At 38.9% G+C, this 18,647-nt stretch overlaps 1 protein-coding gene across 1 annotated transcript in view; it reads left to right on the top strand.

The window, feature by feature from the left end:
• TTL (tubulin tyrosine ligase) overlaps positions 1-18,647 on the top strand; it is a 34,002-nt gene that overhangs the window by 9,084 nt on the left and 6,271 nt on the right. Inside the window, exons 3-6 of the mRNA XM_006737316.3 lie at positions 2,522-2,754; positions 9,648-9,783; positions 10,728-10,997; positions 18,499-18,642. Of these exons, the coding sequence (XP_006737379.1) occupies positions 2,522-2,754; positions 9,648-9,783; positions 10,728-10,997; positions 18,499-18,642 (783 nt within the window). The remainder of the gene's footprint in view (positions 1-2,521; positions 2,755-9,647; positions 9,784-10,727; positions 10,998-18,498; positions 18,643-18,647) is intronic.

The following is an 18,647-nucleotide window of genomic DNA, read 5'->3' as shown; positions in this document are numbered from 1 at the left end:
ATATTAACTTGACCAAAAAAAAAAAAAATTCGGCATCAGTAGTATTCCTTTGTTTTAAATTTAAAAATTTGTCCATACTTATTTTTTAACTTTACGTTTCACATTAGTTACCAATTATGATTTACATAGCTATCATTGTAACTTGTGCTGTCTGCGTAATAAACACAAGATAATGTCTCATCAGTGCATGGAAGATAAAGTCACTTGAACTGAATCAATCTATTGTCCCCGAGTAGAACAGTGATGTGTTTATGTATCCTCCTACAAACACATGTTCCTGACATGCACGCTGCAGTACCACAAAAATATCTTAGGTCATGCAGTGGTTAATGTCATCCTACCAAAAGAGTACAATTGTGATTACTGGAAAAATATTTTACAGTACTTCAGTTTTTACATTAAAACTAAACAAGGTTTAAAATTCAGATCCTGGGGGCGCCTGGGTGGCTCAGTTGGTTAGGCGACTGCCTTTGGCTCGGGTCGTGGTCCTGGAGTCCCGGGATCGAGTCCCGCATCGGGCTCCCTGCTTGGCGGGAAGCCTGCTTCTCCCTCTGCTTGTGCTCTCTCTCTCTGACAAATAAGTAAATAAAACCTTAAAAAATTAAAAAAATAAATAAATAAAAATAAAATTCAGATCCTGTGTCACATTGGCCATATTTGAAATACTCAGAAGCCATGTGTGGCTAGTGGCCACCTTATTGGCCAATGTAGATAGAGTTGACTATTTAGTGAGTTAGAAATATATTGGGTTTTGGGGGCGCCTGGGTGGTTCAGTCATTAAGCGTCTGCCTTCGGCTCAGGTCATGATCCCAGGGTCCTGGGATCGAACCCCACATCAGGCTCCCTGCTCAGTGGGGAGCCTGCTTCTCCCTCTCCCTCTGCTGCTTTCCCTGCTTGTGCTCTCTCTTTCTCTCAAAAATAAATAAAATCTTTAAAGAAAAAAGAAATAGATTGGGTTTTGTTCCTTTGAATTCAAGTAATTGTCATATTCTATTGCCTTTGGCTTAAAAATAACTTTATTTTAAATCTGAGTTAAAAATTTCTTTTTGGGACCCCTGCGTGGCTCAGTTGGTTAAGCATCTGCCTTCGGCTCAGGTCATGATCCCAGGGTCCTAGGATCAAGTTCCGCATCAGGCTCCTTGCTCAACAAGAAGCCTGCTTCTCCCTCTCTGCCTGCCACTCCCCCTGCTTGTGCTCTCTCTCTTTCTCTCTCTCTGTCAAATAAATAAATAAAATCTTAAAAAATTTTTTTTTCATTATTTCTGCAATTTGCTCATAGACGGTTTTTGCAAGTGGATCTTAATACAGACTTAACATTAATAGTTCTGTTCTAGACAGAGGAGGGAGCACAGCTTAAGGAAGGCCTGCAGATGTCTTTGGATGAGTTCCCTCCTGCCTCCGATTCCTGGGGAGTAGGAGTAAGTTTCGAGTGAGGACTGGGAGTTTGGGGCTTGCGTAATGGCTGTTTCTTAACTACCTTTATGATCTTGGGAAATTTACTTCTTGTGACCCAGTGGCTAATCTGTGAAATGGGATGCTAGTGCCGCCCCCACTGGGGATCTGACTGGAGAGTAAATGCAATGGGAAGCCCTTCATAAGCCCTTGTGTTTATTAAGTGCCTTGCCCATGGTCTGACTTTATCTTCCGTCGTGTTATGTTATTTTGGGGGCCGGAGGTATGTTTAGTTATGACCACTGTAGTCGTGTGCCCCATTAGAAAGGTTCCTCCCTGGGCGCCTGGGTGGCTCAGTCGTTAAGCGTCTGCCTTCGGCTCAGGTCGTGATCCCGGGGTCCTGGGATCGAGTCCCACATCGGGCTCCCTGCTCAGTGGGAAGCCTGCTTCTCCCTCTCCCACTCCCCCTGCTTGTGTTCCTGTTCTCGCTGTCTCTCTCTGTCATATAAATAAATAAAATCTTTAAAAAAAAAAAAAAAAGAAAGGTTCCTCCTTTACATGTCATTGAAGCCAGGCGGAGCTAAAAGCAAGAAATGAAGAACTAAAATAAGTCTTCAGATAATTCAGATTCCTAAGGAGTAGCCTTTGCTCTCCAGAGAGTTGGACCAGGATAGTATTTTTTCTAGTAAGCCAAATAGTTTTCTAAGTTCTCTACTTTGTTTTTTTAGCATGTGTCTTGCTCAACCACAACATGTATGTTGAGAAAGTATTGTCTCAGAATTACTTCAGTTTTCCTTAGAGATGCATTTTAAAAGGTGCTAAAGTCCTAGATATTGAGCTCCTTTTTAACTACTTGGAGCATGCCTTTAGGGTTGCATGTAATGGCTGGGTACTGCCCAGTAGTGCATTACAGGTCAGCTCAAGGAGGCCAAGAACAAAGAGTGGGATAAAAAGACTAGCTCCTAAATAAATAAAATCTTAAAAAGAAAAAAGAAATGAAAAGACCAGCTCCCAGCCCCGGTGTTGTCCTGCCTCTTTGACGAGCTCTGGGGGAAAGCACTGGCTTTTCTGAATAGAGTGAGTGGCAGGGTGTACTAAGAAGGGAAACTGACCTTCTGTCATCTGTCAGGCTAATCAAGACAAGCCCAGACCTGGCTGAATCCTGCACATGGTTTCCAGAGTCCTATGTGATTTATCCAACTAATCTCAAGACCCCAGTTGCTCCAGCACAGAATGGAATTCACCCACCAATCCATAATTCAAGGACAGATGAAAGGGAATTCTTCCTGGCTTCTTATAACAGAAAGAAAGAAGATGGAGAGGGCAATGTTTGGATTGCAAAGTCATCAGCTGGTGCCAAAGGTGAGTTGGCATTATTGTCCCCTCCTTCCTTTCCTGTAGGTTCTCATGTATTTTGTTCAATTGTTCATTAGAATTCAATGATATCTTCAGATGAGTGAATCTGAATCCTCAAGGGTAGAGACCATGTCTAGTTACATAGTTTTAAACATTTATCTAGGTACTGATGACTTCTAAATGTATATCTCCAGCCAAAGTATTTCCCTTTAAGCTCCAGATCCAGTGTGGTGGGCATTTCAAATGTAACATGTCTGATATAGAACTCTTCATTTCCTGCCCAATTTAACCCACCCCAGCCTACCCCTCTTTCAGTCTTCCCATATAGTGTGTGATCCCACTCTGCACCCAGTCTCTGAAGCCCAAAACCTAGGCTTCATCCTTGACTGCTCTTTTCTTTACGATCCATACCTAATGCATCAGCAAGTCTTGCCTGCTCTAGCTTCAAAATATATTCTGAATTAGACTTTTTCTTGCCATTTCCACTGCTATCACTTAAAGTCAAAACTACTGTTCTTTCTAGTCTGTGTAATTGCTGTGCCTGCTCACAGCCAGTTTTCCTCTAAGACAGAGCGATGTCTAAAAACATGGATCTGGTCATGTTACTCTCTGCTCAAGAATTACCAGCTGGCCTCCCAATGCAACTCAAATAAACTTCAGATTGCTGATGGAGCCTACACTATTTAACATTTGCTTCTATCTCTGGTACCATCTTCTATTCTTGGCCTTGCTCACTGTTCTATAGCCACGCCTACCTAGAGTCCTACAAATACCCTAAAGTTGTCTATGTATCTCAAATGTCCTTATGGATTATTTTCTATTTCTTTCAGCTCAGATGTTGCCTTGTCAGAGAAGCCTTTTCTTTTCTAAAATAGCCTTTATGTCCATTGCTCTCTGTCCTTTTGCCTGCTTTATTTTTCCTCCTTGCACTAACCTGTTTCTAGCACTTCTATTACATATCTGTTTATCTGCCTGTCTCCTCTCTCATACCATAAGCTCCATGTAAACACAGACTTTCTGTCTTGTTCATCTCTACCCTCCCCAGAGGCACTCAGTAAATGTGTGTTGAATGAATGCATAGAAGGAATGAGGTTTATAATATTGACTCAAGCTCAAAATATAGGCAGTTCCCAGTGTAATGAACACATAAACACGGTCTATCTCTATAACTACCATCATATGCTCCTTTTAAAACCATTCTATTTTGAACTTACTTCTTCTTTTATTGCCTTGGAAGACCATCTGGCCATTGGTACTCATTTCTATCCCTGGTCCAGTGGACCTCACCTTCTTTTCCACCAACCATGAGACAGGAGGGCATCACCTGGAATTTCCTGAAAGGGGGAGAGTTGGACTCTTGCCACAAGCCAGGTACCTCACCTACTTCTCTCTCCCCTCTTATGACCTCTTCTCAAGTACTGTCCCCTAGTTTGGTTCTAATGATAAATGGGGGAATTGGAAGAGGAAATAGACATCTGCAGTATTCCATATTCCTTCTGTGGATTTGGGCTCGAGTCAGGATGGCCATTGTAAGGACATCTTGTATAATGGAGCCTTAGTTGGAGTGAGAATCAGGAGTGAGGCAAGGTCCTTGGTGAAGAGCATGTCAGGTCATGGCAGCGATCCCACCTGTGTGGTGTCTGAACCCTCACCAAGACAAGTCAATAGATTGATGGTCAGCATCAGGGAGAGGTAAAAAGAGAATAAAATGCCAAACAAAGAAGAAATTTTGCTTTAGGAAGTTGAGATAAGTGGTATGCATTTGTTTTGTTTGGGAACTACAAAATGAAATCAAGAGGATGAATGAGTGGCTTTTATTCTTGTTAAAGAAGTATTTAATGCCTACCCATTATGGGAATAGTTGGCTCAACCTTCACACTATATCCAGTATAAAGACCCCCTGTTCACCACCTCTACCACCGATCTTGGACCTGAGCCACTTTCACCTCTCACCTGGAGCGTTGCTCCTTGTCCTCCTGCCCTTGGCCATTCTCCAGAGTCTACACACAGTACAGCAGGCAGAGAGCCTATTAAAGCACAGTCAGACCCTGTCACATCTGTGTTCAGTGCTGTCTCTCCCTGGTGCCGGGGCAGCACGTGGAACCCAGCAACAGTTCAATACATGTACTGAGTGCTGAATGAACGAATGAGTGAAATAATGAGTGTTTGGAGATCCAGGGATAAATAAAATAGATATAGTCTCTTGCCCTTATGGACCCAATCTAGTCAGAAAGAAAGCTAGTGATGCATCTATTTCCAGATAAATAGTTGAGATGGGAACAAATAACAAAAAAGACTATCACCTTGAAGCTCCTTAAAGAATTGCAGAGTTTCTTCATAATTTCTCCAGGTTTAGTTGGTGAGGATATAAAGAAATAGTATTAGAAATATAGTTAACGAACACATGGAAACATGCTACACTGGTATGCAAAACTTACAAAATATAGGTAGATTTTATGTACCATTTTATACCTACAAAATAAGAGAGACCTTCAGTGGGGCACCTGGGTGGCTCAGTTGGTTAAGCGACTGCCTTCAGCTCAGGTCATGATCCTGGAGTCCCTGGATCAAGTCCTGCATTAGGCTCCCCGCTCGGCAGGGAGTCTGCTTCTCCCTCTGACCCTCCCCCCTCTCATGTGCTCTCTCTGTCTCATTCTCTCTCTCTCAAAAAAGTAAATAAAAATCTTAAAAAAAAAAAAGGAGAGAGACCTTCAGTGATACTGTTGCTGAAAGTTTGTTATGAATTGCTGCCTCTTAGCTGTGATACACTGCCATTTGAAAAAGCAATAGGATAATACAAAGGAAGAGCCATAGAGAGTGCAGAGGCTTTGGCTCACTAATCTCATTCCTGAAAACTTAACTCCAGGGAAATATTTTAAAAGAAACAAGAGTGATCTATAGCAAAGACATTTACTACTATGTGACCTGTAACAGCAACATTTTATTTAGAAACAACCCCACTGTCCAGCAATCAGTAAATAAATGTGTAATTTTCTTCAGCTGCTAACATAATTGTAATGTTAATGTAGAAACAGTGAAAATATTGACAATATAAAGTGAAAAAAATTGACAACATAAGGTGAGTTCACTATGACTGAGCCAGTCTTTGCCCTTATGGAAAGGAAGGTGATATTAAAAGATAAAAATAATTATATTAGGAAATAAGACTAAAGGTAACTTTTCTATTTTACTTGAATGCCATGTTTTTATTTTCAATAATAATAGTTCTTTAAAGTTATCAAAATGTATCTTTCTACCTTCTTCCATTATTTTTCCCATCTATCAGCATGAGGTATATTTTCAATAAGAAATAGTTTACCTAAGGAAATAGCATTAAGGGAAACAAAGTTGGAGCAAAATAGGAGGGAATGTGAGTAGATTATGGAGAGCAAGACATCAAAGGTGGTACAGTTCCAGGGCATTAGTAGGAAGGGGTGTTTTAGGATAACTATTTAATTTATTTTTTTTAAAGATTTTATTTCTTCATTTGACAGAGAGAGGTACAAGCAGAGGGAGTGGCAGGCTGAGGGAGAGAGAAAAGCAGGAAGCCTCATGTGGGACTCGATCCCAGGACCCTGGGATCACGACCTGAGCTGAAGGCAGACACTTAACCGACTGAGCCACCCAGGCGCCCCTTAGGATAACTATTTTAGAAGAAGTGAAATGGAAGAGAGACTGAGGTCTGTATAAAAAAAATTGGCAAATGGAAATAAAGAGGAACCAGGGTATCTGAGTGTAGTTCCTGAGGGAGATGAAACAGAAAGAATCCTGTTCCTACAAAAAGAGAGGAAGGAGCTTTTCCAAGTTGATTTGCAGTTTCTTGTTTAAGGACTAACCACATGATGGAGCAAGTGACAAAAATGAGATAGTTGTAAAGGGGTTGGCTTTTAGGAAAGTTGAATTATTAAATTAACAAAATTAAATTAATTTGTACTGAAAGCATGAGACCCAAGTAGAGATGAGCTATAAATCAAAGCATAGGTCAGAGGTCCTAGAACTAAAAAACTGAGTTCAGCAAGGTTGCAGAATATCAGATCACACAAAAATCAGTTGGATTTCTGTATATTAACAGTGAATATATTGAAACTAAAATTAAAAACAATACCTTTTAATAGTCACCCCAAAGAAAATGAGATGCTTAGGTATAAACTTAGCAAAACATGTACAGGATCTTAATGTTGAAAATTACAAAACAACTGAAGTTCAAAAAGGATCTAAGTAAATGCACAGACATACCATGTTCATGGATTGCAAGACTCAACATTGTAAAGATGTCAGTTCACCTCTAATTTGAGTTCTTGAGGCTTAATGCAATTGCTGTCAAGACGTCAACCAGGCTTTTGTGCGGTCATAAAGCTTCTTCTAAAATTCATATGGAAAAGGCACAAGCCCTAGAATAGCTTAAACAATTTTGAAAAAGAAGAATCAAGTGGGAGTAATCACTGTACCTGATATTAAAGCATACTACATAGCTACAATAATCACTACACTACAGTATCGGTTGGGGGACAGAAACATAAATCTGTGGAAGGGAGAACTCAGAAATAGACCCCACACATATACCCACCTGATTTTTGACAAAGGTGCAAAAGCAATTCAATAGAAGGACAGACTTTTTTGGGATGCCTGGGTGGCTCAGTCAATTAAGCACCTGCCTTCAGCTCAAGTCATGATCCCAGGGTCCCCGCTCAGTGGGGAGTCTTCTTCTCCCTCTCCTTCTGCCCCTGCTTGTGCTCTCTTGCTCACTCTCAGATAAATAAAATCTTAAAAAAAAAAAGAAAAGAAAAAGGCTCTATAGATAAAAAATAAACTAATGAAAAGATTTTCAATATCATTAACCATTAGGGAAATGCAAATGAAAACCACAACACTCCTATTAAAATGGCTAAAATAAGAAATGGTAATGACAGCAAATGCTGCAAGGGTCAGGAGAAACTAGATCAATCACACAGTGTTGTTGGGAATGTAAAATGGTACAGCCACTCTGGAAAAAAGTGTGGTAATTTCTTGTAACATTAAACCTGTAACTACCATATAACCTAGCAATTGCATACACTTGGGCATTTGTCCCAGGAAAATGAAAACTTATGTCCATGCAAAAACCTGCACATGATTGTTCATAGCAGCTTTATTTGTAATAGCCCCAAACTGGAAACAGCTCAGATTCCTTCAAAAGCTGAGTGATTAAGCCAGCTGTGGTGAATCGATACCTTGGAATCCTCCTCAGCAATAAAAGGAATGAACTATTGATACATGCAACAACTTGGATGAATCTCCAGAGAGTCATGCTGAGTGAAAGAAACCAATCCCCAAAGATCACATACTGTGTAATTCTATCTATATAAAATTCCTGAAATGACAAAATTATGGAAATGGAGAATAGGTTAGTAGTTGTCAGGAGGGTGTTATGGGAAGGGAGGTAGTTGTGGCTTTAAAAGAGCAACACTGAGGGATCCATGATAATGGAACTGTTCAAAACGGGAGAAAATATTTGCAAATCATAGATCTTATAAGACACCTGTATCCAGAATGTGTAAAGAACTCGGATAACTCAATAATAAAAGGACAACCTAATTAAGAAAAGAACAAAGAACCTAAGTAAACATTTCTCCAAAGAAGATATACAAATAGCCAATAAGCACATGAAAACATGCTCAACATTGTTAGTCATTAAGGAAATGCAAATCAAAACCACAATGAGATAACCACTTCACACCCACTAGAATGGCTATAATCAAGAAGACAGTGAAGTGTTGGCAAGAATGTGACAAAATTGGAACACTCATATATTGCTGTTGAGGATGTAAAATGGCCTGGACATTTTGGAAATTAGTTTGGCAGTTTCTCAAAAAGTTAAACATAGAGTTACCATATGACCCAACTATTCCACTCCTAGGTATATTCATGAAAGAATTAAAAACATGTCCGCACAAAAACTTCTATGCAGATCAAGCAACAGTGGAAAAAACTCAAATGTCCATCAGTTGATGAATGGATGAACAAAAATGGTATATCCACACAATGGAATATTATCTAGTCATGGAAAAGAAGAATGAAGTAGCGGTACATGCTACAACATGGATGAACCTTGAGAACATTATGCTAAATGAAGAAGCCAGACACAAAGGCCACATACTGTATGATTCCATTTTATATGAATCATCTAGACTAAGCAAATCCAGAGAGAGAAAGTAAATTAGTAGTTGTCAGAATAGGGTAAGGAAGGAATGGGGAGTGTATTGCTAATGGATATGGGTTTATGTAGGGAGGTAATGAAAATGTTCTGAAATTGTTAGTGGTGGTTGCAAATCTCTTGGATATATGAAAAATCATTGAATTGAATACCTTAAAAGGGGAAATCTTATGATATGTAACATATATCTCAATAAAGCTGTTGAGAAGGATGTTGTATCATTTATTTAAAGTTGATGGACAGTACATTTATCAAATTTTTCCTATTACAATGCTGTAGGGAATTGACTTGTACAATTGTGGTTATGCCCTAACTTTCTGGATATTTCTATAAGCTATAGTGTGAGAACTGGGTTTATTAAAGTCTTTATCAGGGTAGCCAAGTGACCAACAGTAAAGTGGCATTTACTTAGGATGCTTGGATATTTTGAATGTCTGTAAAAATGAAATTTCATGTTTGGAGCCTGTCAAGGTAGTGTTTACAGTCCTAGGTGGAGAAAGAGTTAGATGGCCCTGGTGCTATTGTGGGCAGAGGGGAGAATGTGAGAGATTGGGGAAGTGATGGGATGGAGGAAGAAGAGTGAGCAGTCCAACAGAAGCCTCCTCTCAGTTTTCTCCTGCTGTCAGTATTTCTCTTCTGGCTTTCTAGAGACCTTTTCCTCTTGGGATGAACTGGACTCATATCTGTTACAATTTTGCCCTGTTAGGTGAAGGCATCCTCATCTCCTCGGAGGCTACAGAGCTTCTGGATTTCATTGACAACCAGGGTCAGGTGCACGTGATCCAGAAATACCTTGAGCACCCTCTACTTCTGGAGCCAGGTCACCGCAAGTTTGACATTCGGTAATGCATTGGCGTCCAGAGTTTTTGTTACTAATCTGAGAGAAATGCAGTGGTGGGTAATAAGGGTAACATGGAATGTGAGGAAGTACTTGACCATGTGTAATACATAGCCAAAATTGAGCACAGCTGAAGAGAACTGACCCAAGTTTCTATTTTTCCTTCAGTATTTCTCTTTTCTTTCTAGAAGACATTACTAAAATTATAGGTTTTCCTTTTTCATATGTATTCTCTTTAATCAAAATGACTTTTGCCTCCAAAGAGGAGAGTATAAATGTATGGGGCTTGCTTATGGAAGCAGCTGAGAGATGAACATAAAACACATAATTCAGACACAACAAATAATATGTCCTTGCTTCATTACTTGTGTCCTCTAGTTTTTAAGGATTTCGTAAACACACCTCACATACCTTTTTGGATTCTAACTTTCATGAGCAAAGGGCCTGGCATAGAATAAGAGGTTGTCTCGTGCCTTCTAGAGCTAAACAGCCCTCTCCCCAGCTTTCCTGTGGCCTTGCTGATGTCTCCTCATTGTTGAAGATTCCATCTTCTTGTTGTCTTCATAATGACTTGCTGCTTCTTGAACACCAATCCTATGTCAGATCAGCTTCAGGATAAACAGTCTTCCTCTTAAGATTACTAATAGAGCAAACATGGCAAATGGAGGTTTTGTGGATAAACCTTAGGATCCAACCCATCCAGATCTCTTCAAAATGCTGTCTTTTGAACAGATCAAAGGCTTCTTGTCATTTATGGTAAAATGTTTTATTTGCCTCATTACAGTGATAATCCACTATCTTGGCTAGTTGTCATGGCTTGCCTCATAGAATCTTAGAACCTATCTCCTTCCTCTACTTCCCTCCAAAAATGTTAAAGTGTGGTGATGATGTATATACTGTGGAGAAACTTTGAATGACTTGAGTGCAACTGTTTTTATTGACTTGCAGAAGCTGGGTCTTGGTGGATCATCAGTATAATATCTACCTCTATAAAGAGGGTGTGCTTCGGACTGCTTCAGAACCATATCATGTTGATAATTTCCAAGACAAAACCTGCCATTTGACCAATCACTGCATTCAAAAGGAGTACTCAAAGAATTATGGAAAGTATGAAGAAGGGAACGAAATGTTCTTTGAGGAGTTCAATCAGTACCTAATAAGTGCTTTGAACATTACCCTGGAAAGTAGTATCTTACTACAAATTAAACATATAATAAGGTAACTTAATTGTATCTTTTTTGGTTATGTGTCTTGAAGAAGATTTGGGAGTTTGTGCCTTTCAAGGAATTATTCTATTTAAGCTGTCTAATTTAAGGACAAAAATTATTTGTAATATTCCTTTATTATCCTTTCAGTATCTATAGGATCTGTAATGGTGTCACTGCTTGCATTCCTTATATTCTCTGTTTTACCGGGACAGATTGGCTAGAGGTCTATCAGTATCATTAATCTTTTCAAAAGGTTACTTTTTGGTTTTATTGATTCTCTCTGTTGTTTTTGTTTCTTTGATTTATGTTCCTTATTATTTCCTTCCTTCTGCTTTTTTGAGGGGTTTGTTTTCTAGTTTCCTTAAGGCGAAAAGTTAGATCATTGATTTGAAAGAATTCCATTTTTTTAAACGCATTTAATGCTGTCAGTTTCCCTCTGAGTACTCATTAGCTGCATCCCACAGGTTTTGCTCTGTTATGTTTTCATTTTCATTTTATTAAAATATTTTCTAGTTTTCCATGTTACTTCATCTTTGACTTGTGTTATTTAGAAATTTTTGCTTAATTTCCAAATATTTAGGAATTTTCCAGATATTTTTCTATTACTGATTTTTACTTTAATTCCATTGTGGTTAGAGAACATACTTTAAAATTTGTTAAAGTTTGTTTCATGGCCCAAAATATGGTTCAATTTTAGTGAATGTTCCATGTGCACAAAAAATAATGTTTATTCTGCTATAGTTGGGCTGAGTGTTCTATAAATGTGAATTAGGTGAAGGTAGTAAGTAGTGTTGTTCAAGTCTTTTATATCCTTGCTGCATTTCTGTTCTACTTGTTTTGTCCATGATTGAGAGGAAAAACATTGAAGTCTCCAAGTATAATTATGGATTAGTCTATGTCTCCTTTAGATTTATCAGTTTTGCTTCATATATTTGGCGATCTGTTTTTAGGTGCATATACATTTAGAATTATGACCTCTTTTTGGCAACTGACTACTTTAACCTTATGTAATTTCTGTCTTTATCTCTGGTAATATTTTGAAAGTCGATTTTGTCTGATAACTAATATAATCACGCTAGCGTTTTTTGATTAGTGATATGTCTCCATCCCTTTAATTCTATCCACCCTATTCCATTCTATATTTAAAGTGGGCTTCTGGTGGACAGCATATAGTTAGGTTTTGTTTTTGTTTTGTCTGACAAAACATCCAATACGGTAATCTCTACCTTTCTAATTGGTGTGTCTTTATCATTTAAATTTAATGTAATTATTGGTTTGGTTGGATTTACATGTACTATTTTATTATTTGCTATCTGCTCCCTTTTGGTTTTGTTTTTCATTTTCCCATTTCCTGCCTTTTTATTTTTGTTTTTTAAAAGATTTTATTTATTTGTCAGAAAAAGGGAAAGAGAGACCGTGTGCACGCACAAGCAGGGGGAGCAGAGGCAAAGGGAGAAGCAGACTCCCTGCCGAGCAGGGAGCCCGATGCGGGGCTCAATCCCAGGACCCTGGGATCATGGCCTGAGCCAAAGGCAGATGCTCAACGACTGAGCCACCCAGGCATCCCCATTTCCTGCCTTTTAAAATTTATTTAGAGTTCCATTTTAATTTTTCCATTGAGTATTTGGCTATCTCTGTCTCTCTTTTTAGTGGTTATTCTAGGGATTATGATTTATATACCTAATACTTATTTCACAAGCCTTCTTAGAATTAATAATTTACCACTTCAAATAAAATGCAGAAAACTTATAACCTTATGGTTCCTTTAACTCTCTCCCTCTACAGTTGTGGTATGCATTACACTTACATACACTGAAATCTCTACTGCATAATGTTACTGTTCTTGCTCTCAATAGTCATATATTTTTTTATTTATGTTAGATTATCAGGTTGGATTTTTAAAAAAATATGTATATAAGACCAAATGGTATGCTGTCTACAAGAAACCCACTTCAAATATAAAAAGAGAAAAATATTCTTTTTTATTTACCCAGATATTTGCCCCATTTTATTCTCTTCCTTCAGTCCTAAAGTTCCAAGTTTCTCTCTGACATCATTTCCCTTCAGACATTAGCATTCCTTTTAGAGTAGTTCTTTAGGTAATAACTCTGTTTAATTTTCTGTCATCTGAGAATGTCTTTATCTCACCTTATTCCTGAAGGATATTGTCTTTTCTTCTTTTCTTTTTTTTAAGAAATTTATTTATTTGACAGCAAGAGAGGAAACACAAGCAAGGGGAGTGGGAGAGGGAGAAGCAGGCTTTCCGCTGAGCAGAGAGCCCGATGCGGGGCTAGATCCCAGAACTCTGGGATCATGACCTGAGCTGAAGGCAGACACTTAACAACTGAGCCACCCAGGCGCCTCTCCTGAAGGATATTTTCACTGGTGTTACATAGTAACATAATGTCAAGCAGAAATTGCAAAATATATAAGCTGTATATAAGATGTATACAGATTGATTCTGTTCATATAAATTGAAAAACAAGCAGAACTAAATAAGTTATTTAGAAGAATGTTCATGTGTGGTAAAAATAGAGAACTGAAGGTATGAAAAACACAAAATTTGAAATAGTGGTTATCTCTGAAGTGGAACTAGGAGGGACCCAAGAAAGAGGCTTAAAGGAATTGGATTGTGGGTAAATGCATGGTCATTAATGCTATCTATATTGTAAACTCACACAACATTATTATTATTATATAGTTAATATTCATTTAGATTTCCCCATACATTTTTACTATTTATGTTGCTTCTCTTTCTTTCATGTATTTTCTTAATTTTGTCCAGGATCAGTTTCCTTATTCTTTTTTTTTTTTTTGAGAGAGAGAGAGAGAGAGCATGTTCGGGGGGTGGGGGGGTGGGAAGAGAATCTGAAGCAGACTCCCTGCTGAGTGCAGAGCCTGATGCAGGGCTCAATCTCACAACCCTGAGATCTGACCTGAGCCACCCAGGCGCCCCCAAAGCAAATGTCTTTAAAAAAATAAAGAAGGAGGGCGCCTGGGGGGCTCAGTCAGTTAAGTGTCTGTCTTCAGCTCAGGTCATAATCTCAGGGTTGTGAGATCAAGCCCCGTGTTGGGCTCCCTGCTCGGTGGGTAGTCTGCTTGAGATTGTCTCTCTCCCTCTGCCCCTCCCCCTGCTTTCTCTCTCTCTCAAATAAATAAATGAGATCTTAAAAAAAAAAAAAAGACACTTGCTTTGGAAACAGATTTCTAAATCAGCAGAATCCTTTTTTTTTTTAAGCACTTTGAAGATGGCTTACCATTGTCTTCCAGCTTCCATTACATAGGCATCATAGTGCTTCTTGAATCTGTGGCTTCAGGTCTTTTATTTGTTTTGGGATATTCACGGCTACTAGCTTTTCACTTATGGCTTTTGGCCCATTCTTCTCTCCTGTGGGATTCTGTTTACATGAAGCCAGTCCTTTTCACTGTCTCCCATTTCTCCCATGTGTATCATTTGATTTCTCTCTTCAGCAATTAAAACCTATTTAAAAAGGAAAAAGCCATTAAAATTTGTTGTTAAACTCATCTGTTGAGTTCTTGATTTTAGGTATTATACTTTTCAGTTCTAGAATTTCCATTTGACTCTTTTTAGATTATAGTTCTTTTGTGAAATCTCTCACTTGTCTTATAACATCTTGAAAATGTTAATGGCAATTCTTTAACATCTTTACTTGATTAGTCTGAAATCTGAATTACCTGTAGTAGAGGTTAGCAAACTATGTTCTATGGGCCAAATCCAACCTAAAGCTTGTTTTCATATATGCCACAAGCTAAAAATAGTTTCTACATTTTTAAAAGGTTTTTTAGAAATAGAAGAATATGTAACAGAGACTGTATGTAGCCTTCAAAACCTAAAATAGTTACTGTCTGGTCCTTTGTAGAAAAAGTTTGCCAACCCCTGACTTTTATAGGTCTTGTTTCTATTGTCTGTTTTTTTCTCTTGGTCCTGTTTCTTAATGTGTCTGGAAATAATTTTTTAGTGTTACTCATTTATTATAGTTTACTAAATCCAATAGAAATTTTTTTTAAATTGGGGTGTAACATGCGTATGGTAAAGTCCACAAATCCTAAGTGTACAGTGTAGTGAACTTTTAATTATGCATACACTCAGCTAATCATAACATGAATCAGGATATAAAATATTTACAGCACCGGGGCACCTGGGTGGCTCAGTCGTTAAGAGTCTGCCTTAAGCTCGGGTCATGATCCCAGGGTCCTGGGATCGAGCCCCACATCGGGCTCCCTGCTCCGCGGGGAAGCCTGCTTCTCCCTCTCCCACTCCCCCTGCTTGTGTTTCCTCTCTCACTGTGTCTCTCTCTGTCAAATAAATAAAATCTTTAAAAAAAAAAAATTACAGCACCCCCGAATACTCCCTTGGACTCCCTCAAAATATATACTTCATGCCACAGAGAGCCACTCTTCTGACTTTTATCATCATAGATTCCTTTTGCTTACTCTTACATTTTATGTAAATGGAATTATACTGTATTTCCTGTTTCGTGTTCAACTTTTTTACAATTGTAGCTACGAGTTTCATCTATATTGTTGCATAGAGCAGTGGTTTACCTTTTATACTGCTGTGTAATATTTCGTTGTGTGATTATTACACGGTTTATCCCTTCTATAGTTGATGGACATCTTGGTCTTTATCTTTTACGTTTTAGACCTATAATCTACCTGAATTGTTATATATCAAGTTTCATGTTTTTCTACGGGGTATCCAGTTGACCCAGGACCATTTGTGCTTAAGACTGGCCTTTTGCCACTGCATTTTGGTGAGCTTTTATTATAAATCAGGTGGCCGTTTATATTAGGGATCTCCACTCTGTTCTGTTGGGTCTGTTGTCTGTTGTGTCAGTACCACCTTATCACAATGACTGAGACTTTTTCCTTAATGTATTCTTACATAGAGTCTGGCAGAATAACTAGTCCTCTTTCTTCGGGGATTATAGGTGCTCAGAATTCTAACACCAGATAAATCAAGTATGCTGAAGAAAGATTTCCTATTTTAGGCAAAGATTTATTGGATATTTGTTACCTTCCTCCCCACCGTCCCCCCCGCATTGTTCTGTACAGTTCAGCGAGTGTTGCTACTTTGGTGCTATGAATGCTCCTAACAGCTCTCATGGTTTTATTCCCCACCCCACCGCCCAGCTAGCCTCCCCCTTCCTTCCCACTCCCGCTGAAAAAAGACGTACTGTATAAAGTCTCTGATGATGAAAAAAAATTCTTTAAAGTGAATTATTAATCTTGAGCTTCTAGCAGATAAAAAAATCATATTTAATTTTGACTTGCTTCTGGCTCTCAGTTTTTCCTTTATGTGTTTGAGCATAGTGTTTCTTTCACTTTGTTGGGGTTTTTTCTTCTTTCTTTTAACCATGAGCCTCTATTATATGTAAAAGTTTTCTTAATTATAATATTGGAAAGGGTATTTTAATTAAAACAAAAGTTAAGGGTATTCCCTTATAGAATAGAGATAAACTATAGAAAAAAAAAAGTGATATGTGGCTTACCAGTGCAGGTTAAAGATGAATGAGAGAAGAAATTTTCATTCCATTTGATTCTTAAATGGTTAACTGCCCAAAATTACTTTTAGAGGTTTAAACATAAGCATAGAAATATTTTCCTATTTTGGGGCGGGGGGAGAAAGTAAGTTGATGCTTGGGCTGGGGTAGGGGGATGTAGTGGTGGAGGGAAGTTGGGGGAACAAGACTCTGGCTCCAAGTTCAGAGAGGTCTCTGTTCTTTAAAGTCATGAGTCAAGACGTACCTGTATGGATACATCTTGGAGTTAATCACATGAAAGCCAGTTCCTTCATTTTTCCTTCTAAACATACAGTTGTGTAGGAGGAAAGCTATTTCTGGTAATCTTAGAGTCATCATAACATATTTTATTACTAAAATAGATATTTTGCCCCAACATTCAGTTGAGGGAAAAAGTCAGGGAAGATCTGCATAAAACAGAAATGACCGGGCGCCTAGGTGGCTCAGTTGGTTAAGCGACTGCCTTCGGCTCAGGTCATGATCCTGGAGTCCCAGGATCGAGTCCTGCATCGGGCTCCCTGCTCGGCAGGGAGTCTGCTTCTCCCTCTGACCCTCCTCCCTCTCATGCTCTCTGTCTCTTCATTCTCTCTCTCTCAAATAAATAAATAAAATCTTAAAAAAAAAAAAAAAACCAGAAATGACCTAGGTTTTCTGGGATAGTTTTTCTAGAAAACAGTGATTTATTATTAATAAGGTTTATATATATTTTTTCAGAAATATTTTATTTATTTATTTGACAGAGAGCCCAAGGGGGGGCGGGGCGGTGAAGGGCAGAGGGAGAGGGAGAAGCAGGCTCCCACTGAGCAGGGAGCCCAATGTGGGACTCGATCCCAGGACTCTGGGATCATGACCTGAGCCGAAGGCAGACACTTAACCGACTGAGCCACCCAGGCACCCTCGTAAGTTCTTCATGTAATTACCTCATTGAACCATCCCAGTGCTAGGACTAGGTATTACTTTTACCCCTTCCTCTATGGATAAAGGAATCAAAGCTTGGCTAAGAGAGGTTAAAGATCTTGTCCAAGATTCTGGCCTTAGGCCCCTAACCTTAGATCTCATGTATTAACTCAGTATGTTTCTAAGGCTCATGTTCAACATTTTTGTGTTTTCAGTTTTCTGTGGTTTTTTTTCCAATTTTTTTGAACAGTAGTTGATGTTAATAGTAATTCTATTTTGTATTTTAATATTTAAATCTTTTAATTAGTAATAATTTGGCATTAGAACCAGAGGTAATGAAAGTAATGAATGAGGCCAGCTTCACTACAGATTCTGCTCTTCACCAAATGGCAGTCGATTTCTTTTATGTGGCAACAATGCATGGGAGTGTTTTATTTATTACAAACATGGCAGCAGTCTCCTGTTGGAGGAATCCACCTTTCCAGGGTCTGTGGTGACTTAGCGCTGTGCTGGGAAAGCAGCCCCTACCTGGAAGAACATGAGTATTGGCAGAGTTTTCTAAAAAATAGCTTGATAAATAGCATTGTCTTGAGTAATTTATTGGTAATGAAAAGAGAATTGGGGCATCTGGCTGGCTCAGTTGGTGGAGTGTGCAACTCTTGACACTGGGTGTAAAGATTACTTCAAAATAAAATCTTTATTTATTTATTTATTTAAAGATTTTATTTTATTTATTTATTTGAAAGAGAGAGAATGAGAGAGAGAGAGAGAGCACATGAGAGGGGGGAGGGTGAGAGGGAGAAGCAGACTCCCCGCCGAGCAGGGAGCCCGATGCGGGACTCGATCCCAGGACTCCAGGATCATGACCTGAGCCGAAGGCAGTCGCCCAACCAACTGAGCCACCCAGGCGCCCCCAAAATAAAATCTTTAAAAAATAAAATAAATTAAAAAATTAAGTCCAAGTGGATTTTTTATCATCACTTTTGATATAAAATCATCCAAGCACATCTTCCATGTTCCTTCTCCCTCAACCAACCCATTCTCAGTGAACTCTCCCCCTTTGTCCCGCAGAAGCTGCCTCATGAGCGTGGAGCCCGCCATCAGCACCAGGCACCTCCCTTACCAGAGCTTCCAGCTCTTTGGCTTCGACTTCATGGTGGATGAGGAGCTAAAGGTCTGGCTCATTGAGGTCAACGGCGCCCCGGCTTGTGCTCAGTAAG

Source organism: Leptonychotes weddellii, chromosome 10 (assembly GCF_054177405.1).
Source record: "Leptonychotes weddellii isolate Sample4059 chromosome 10, ASM5417740v2, whole genome shotgun sequence".
In the NCBI taxonomy this organism is placed as follows: domain Eukaryota; kingdom Metazoa; phylum Chordata; class Mammalia; order Carnivora; family Phocidae; genus Leptonychotes; species Leptonychotes weddellii.
The sequence above is the reverse complement of the archived record's forward strand: the minus strand, read 5'-3'. Positions and strand labels throughout refer to the sequence as shown.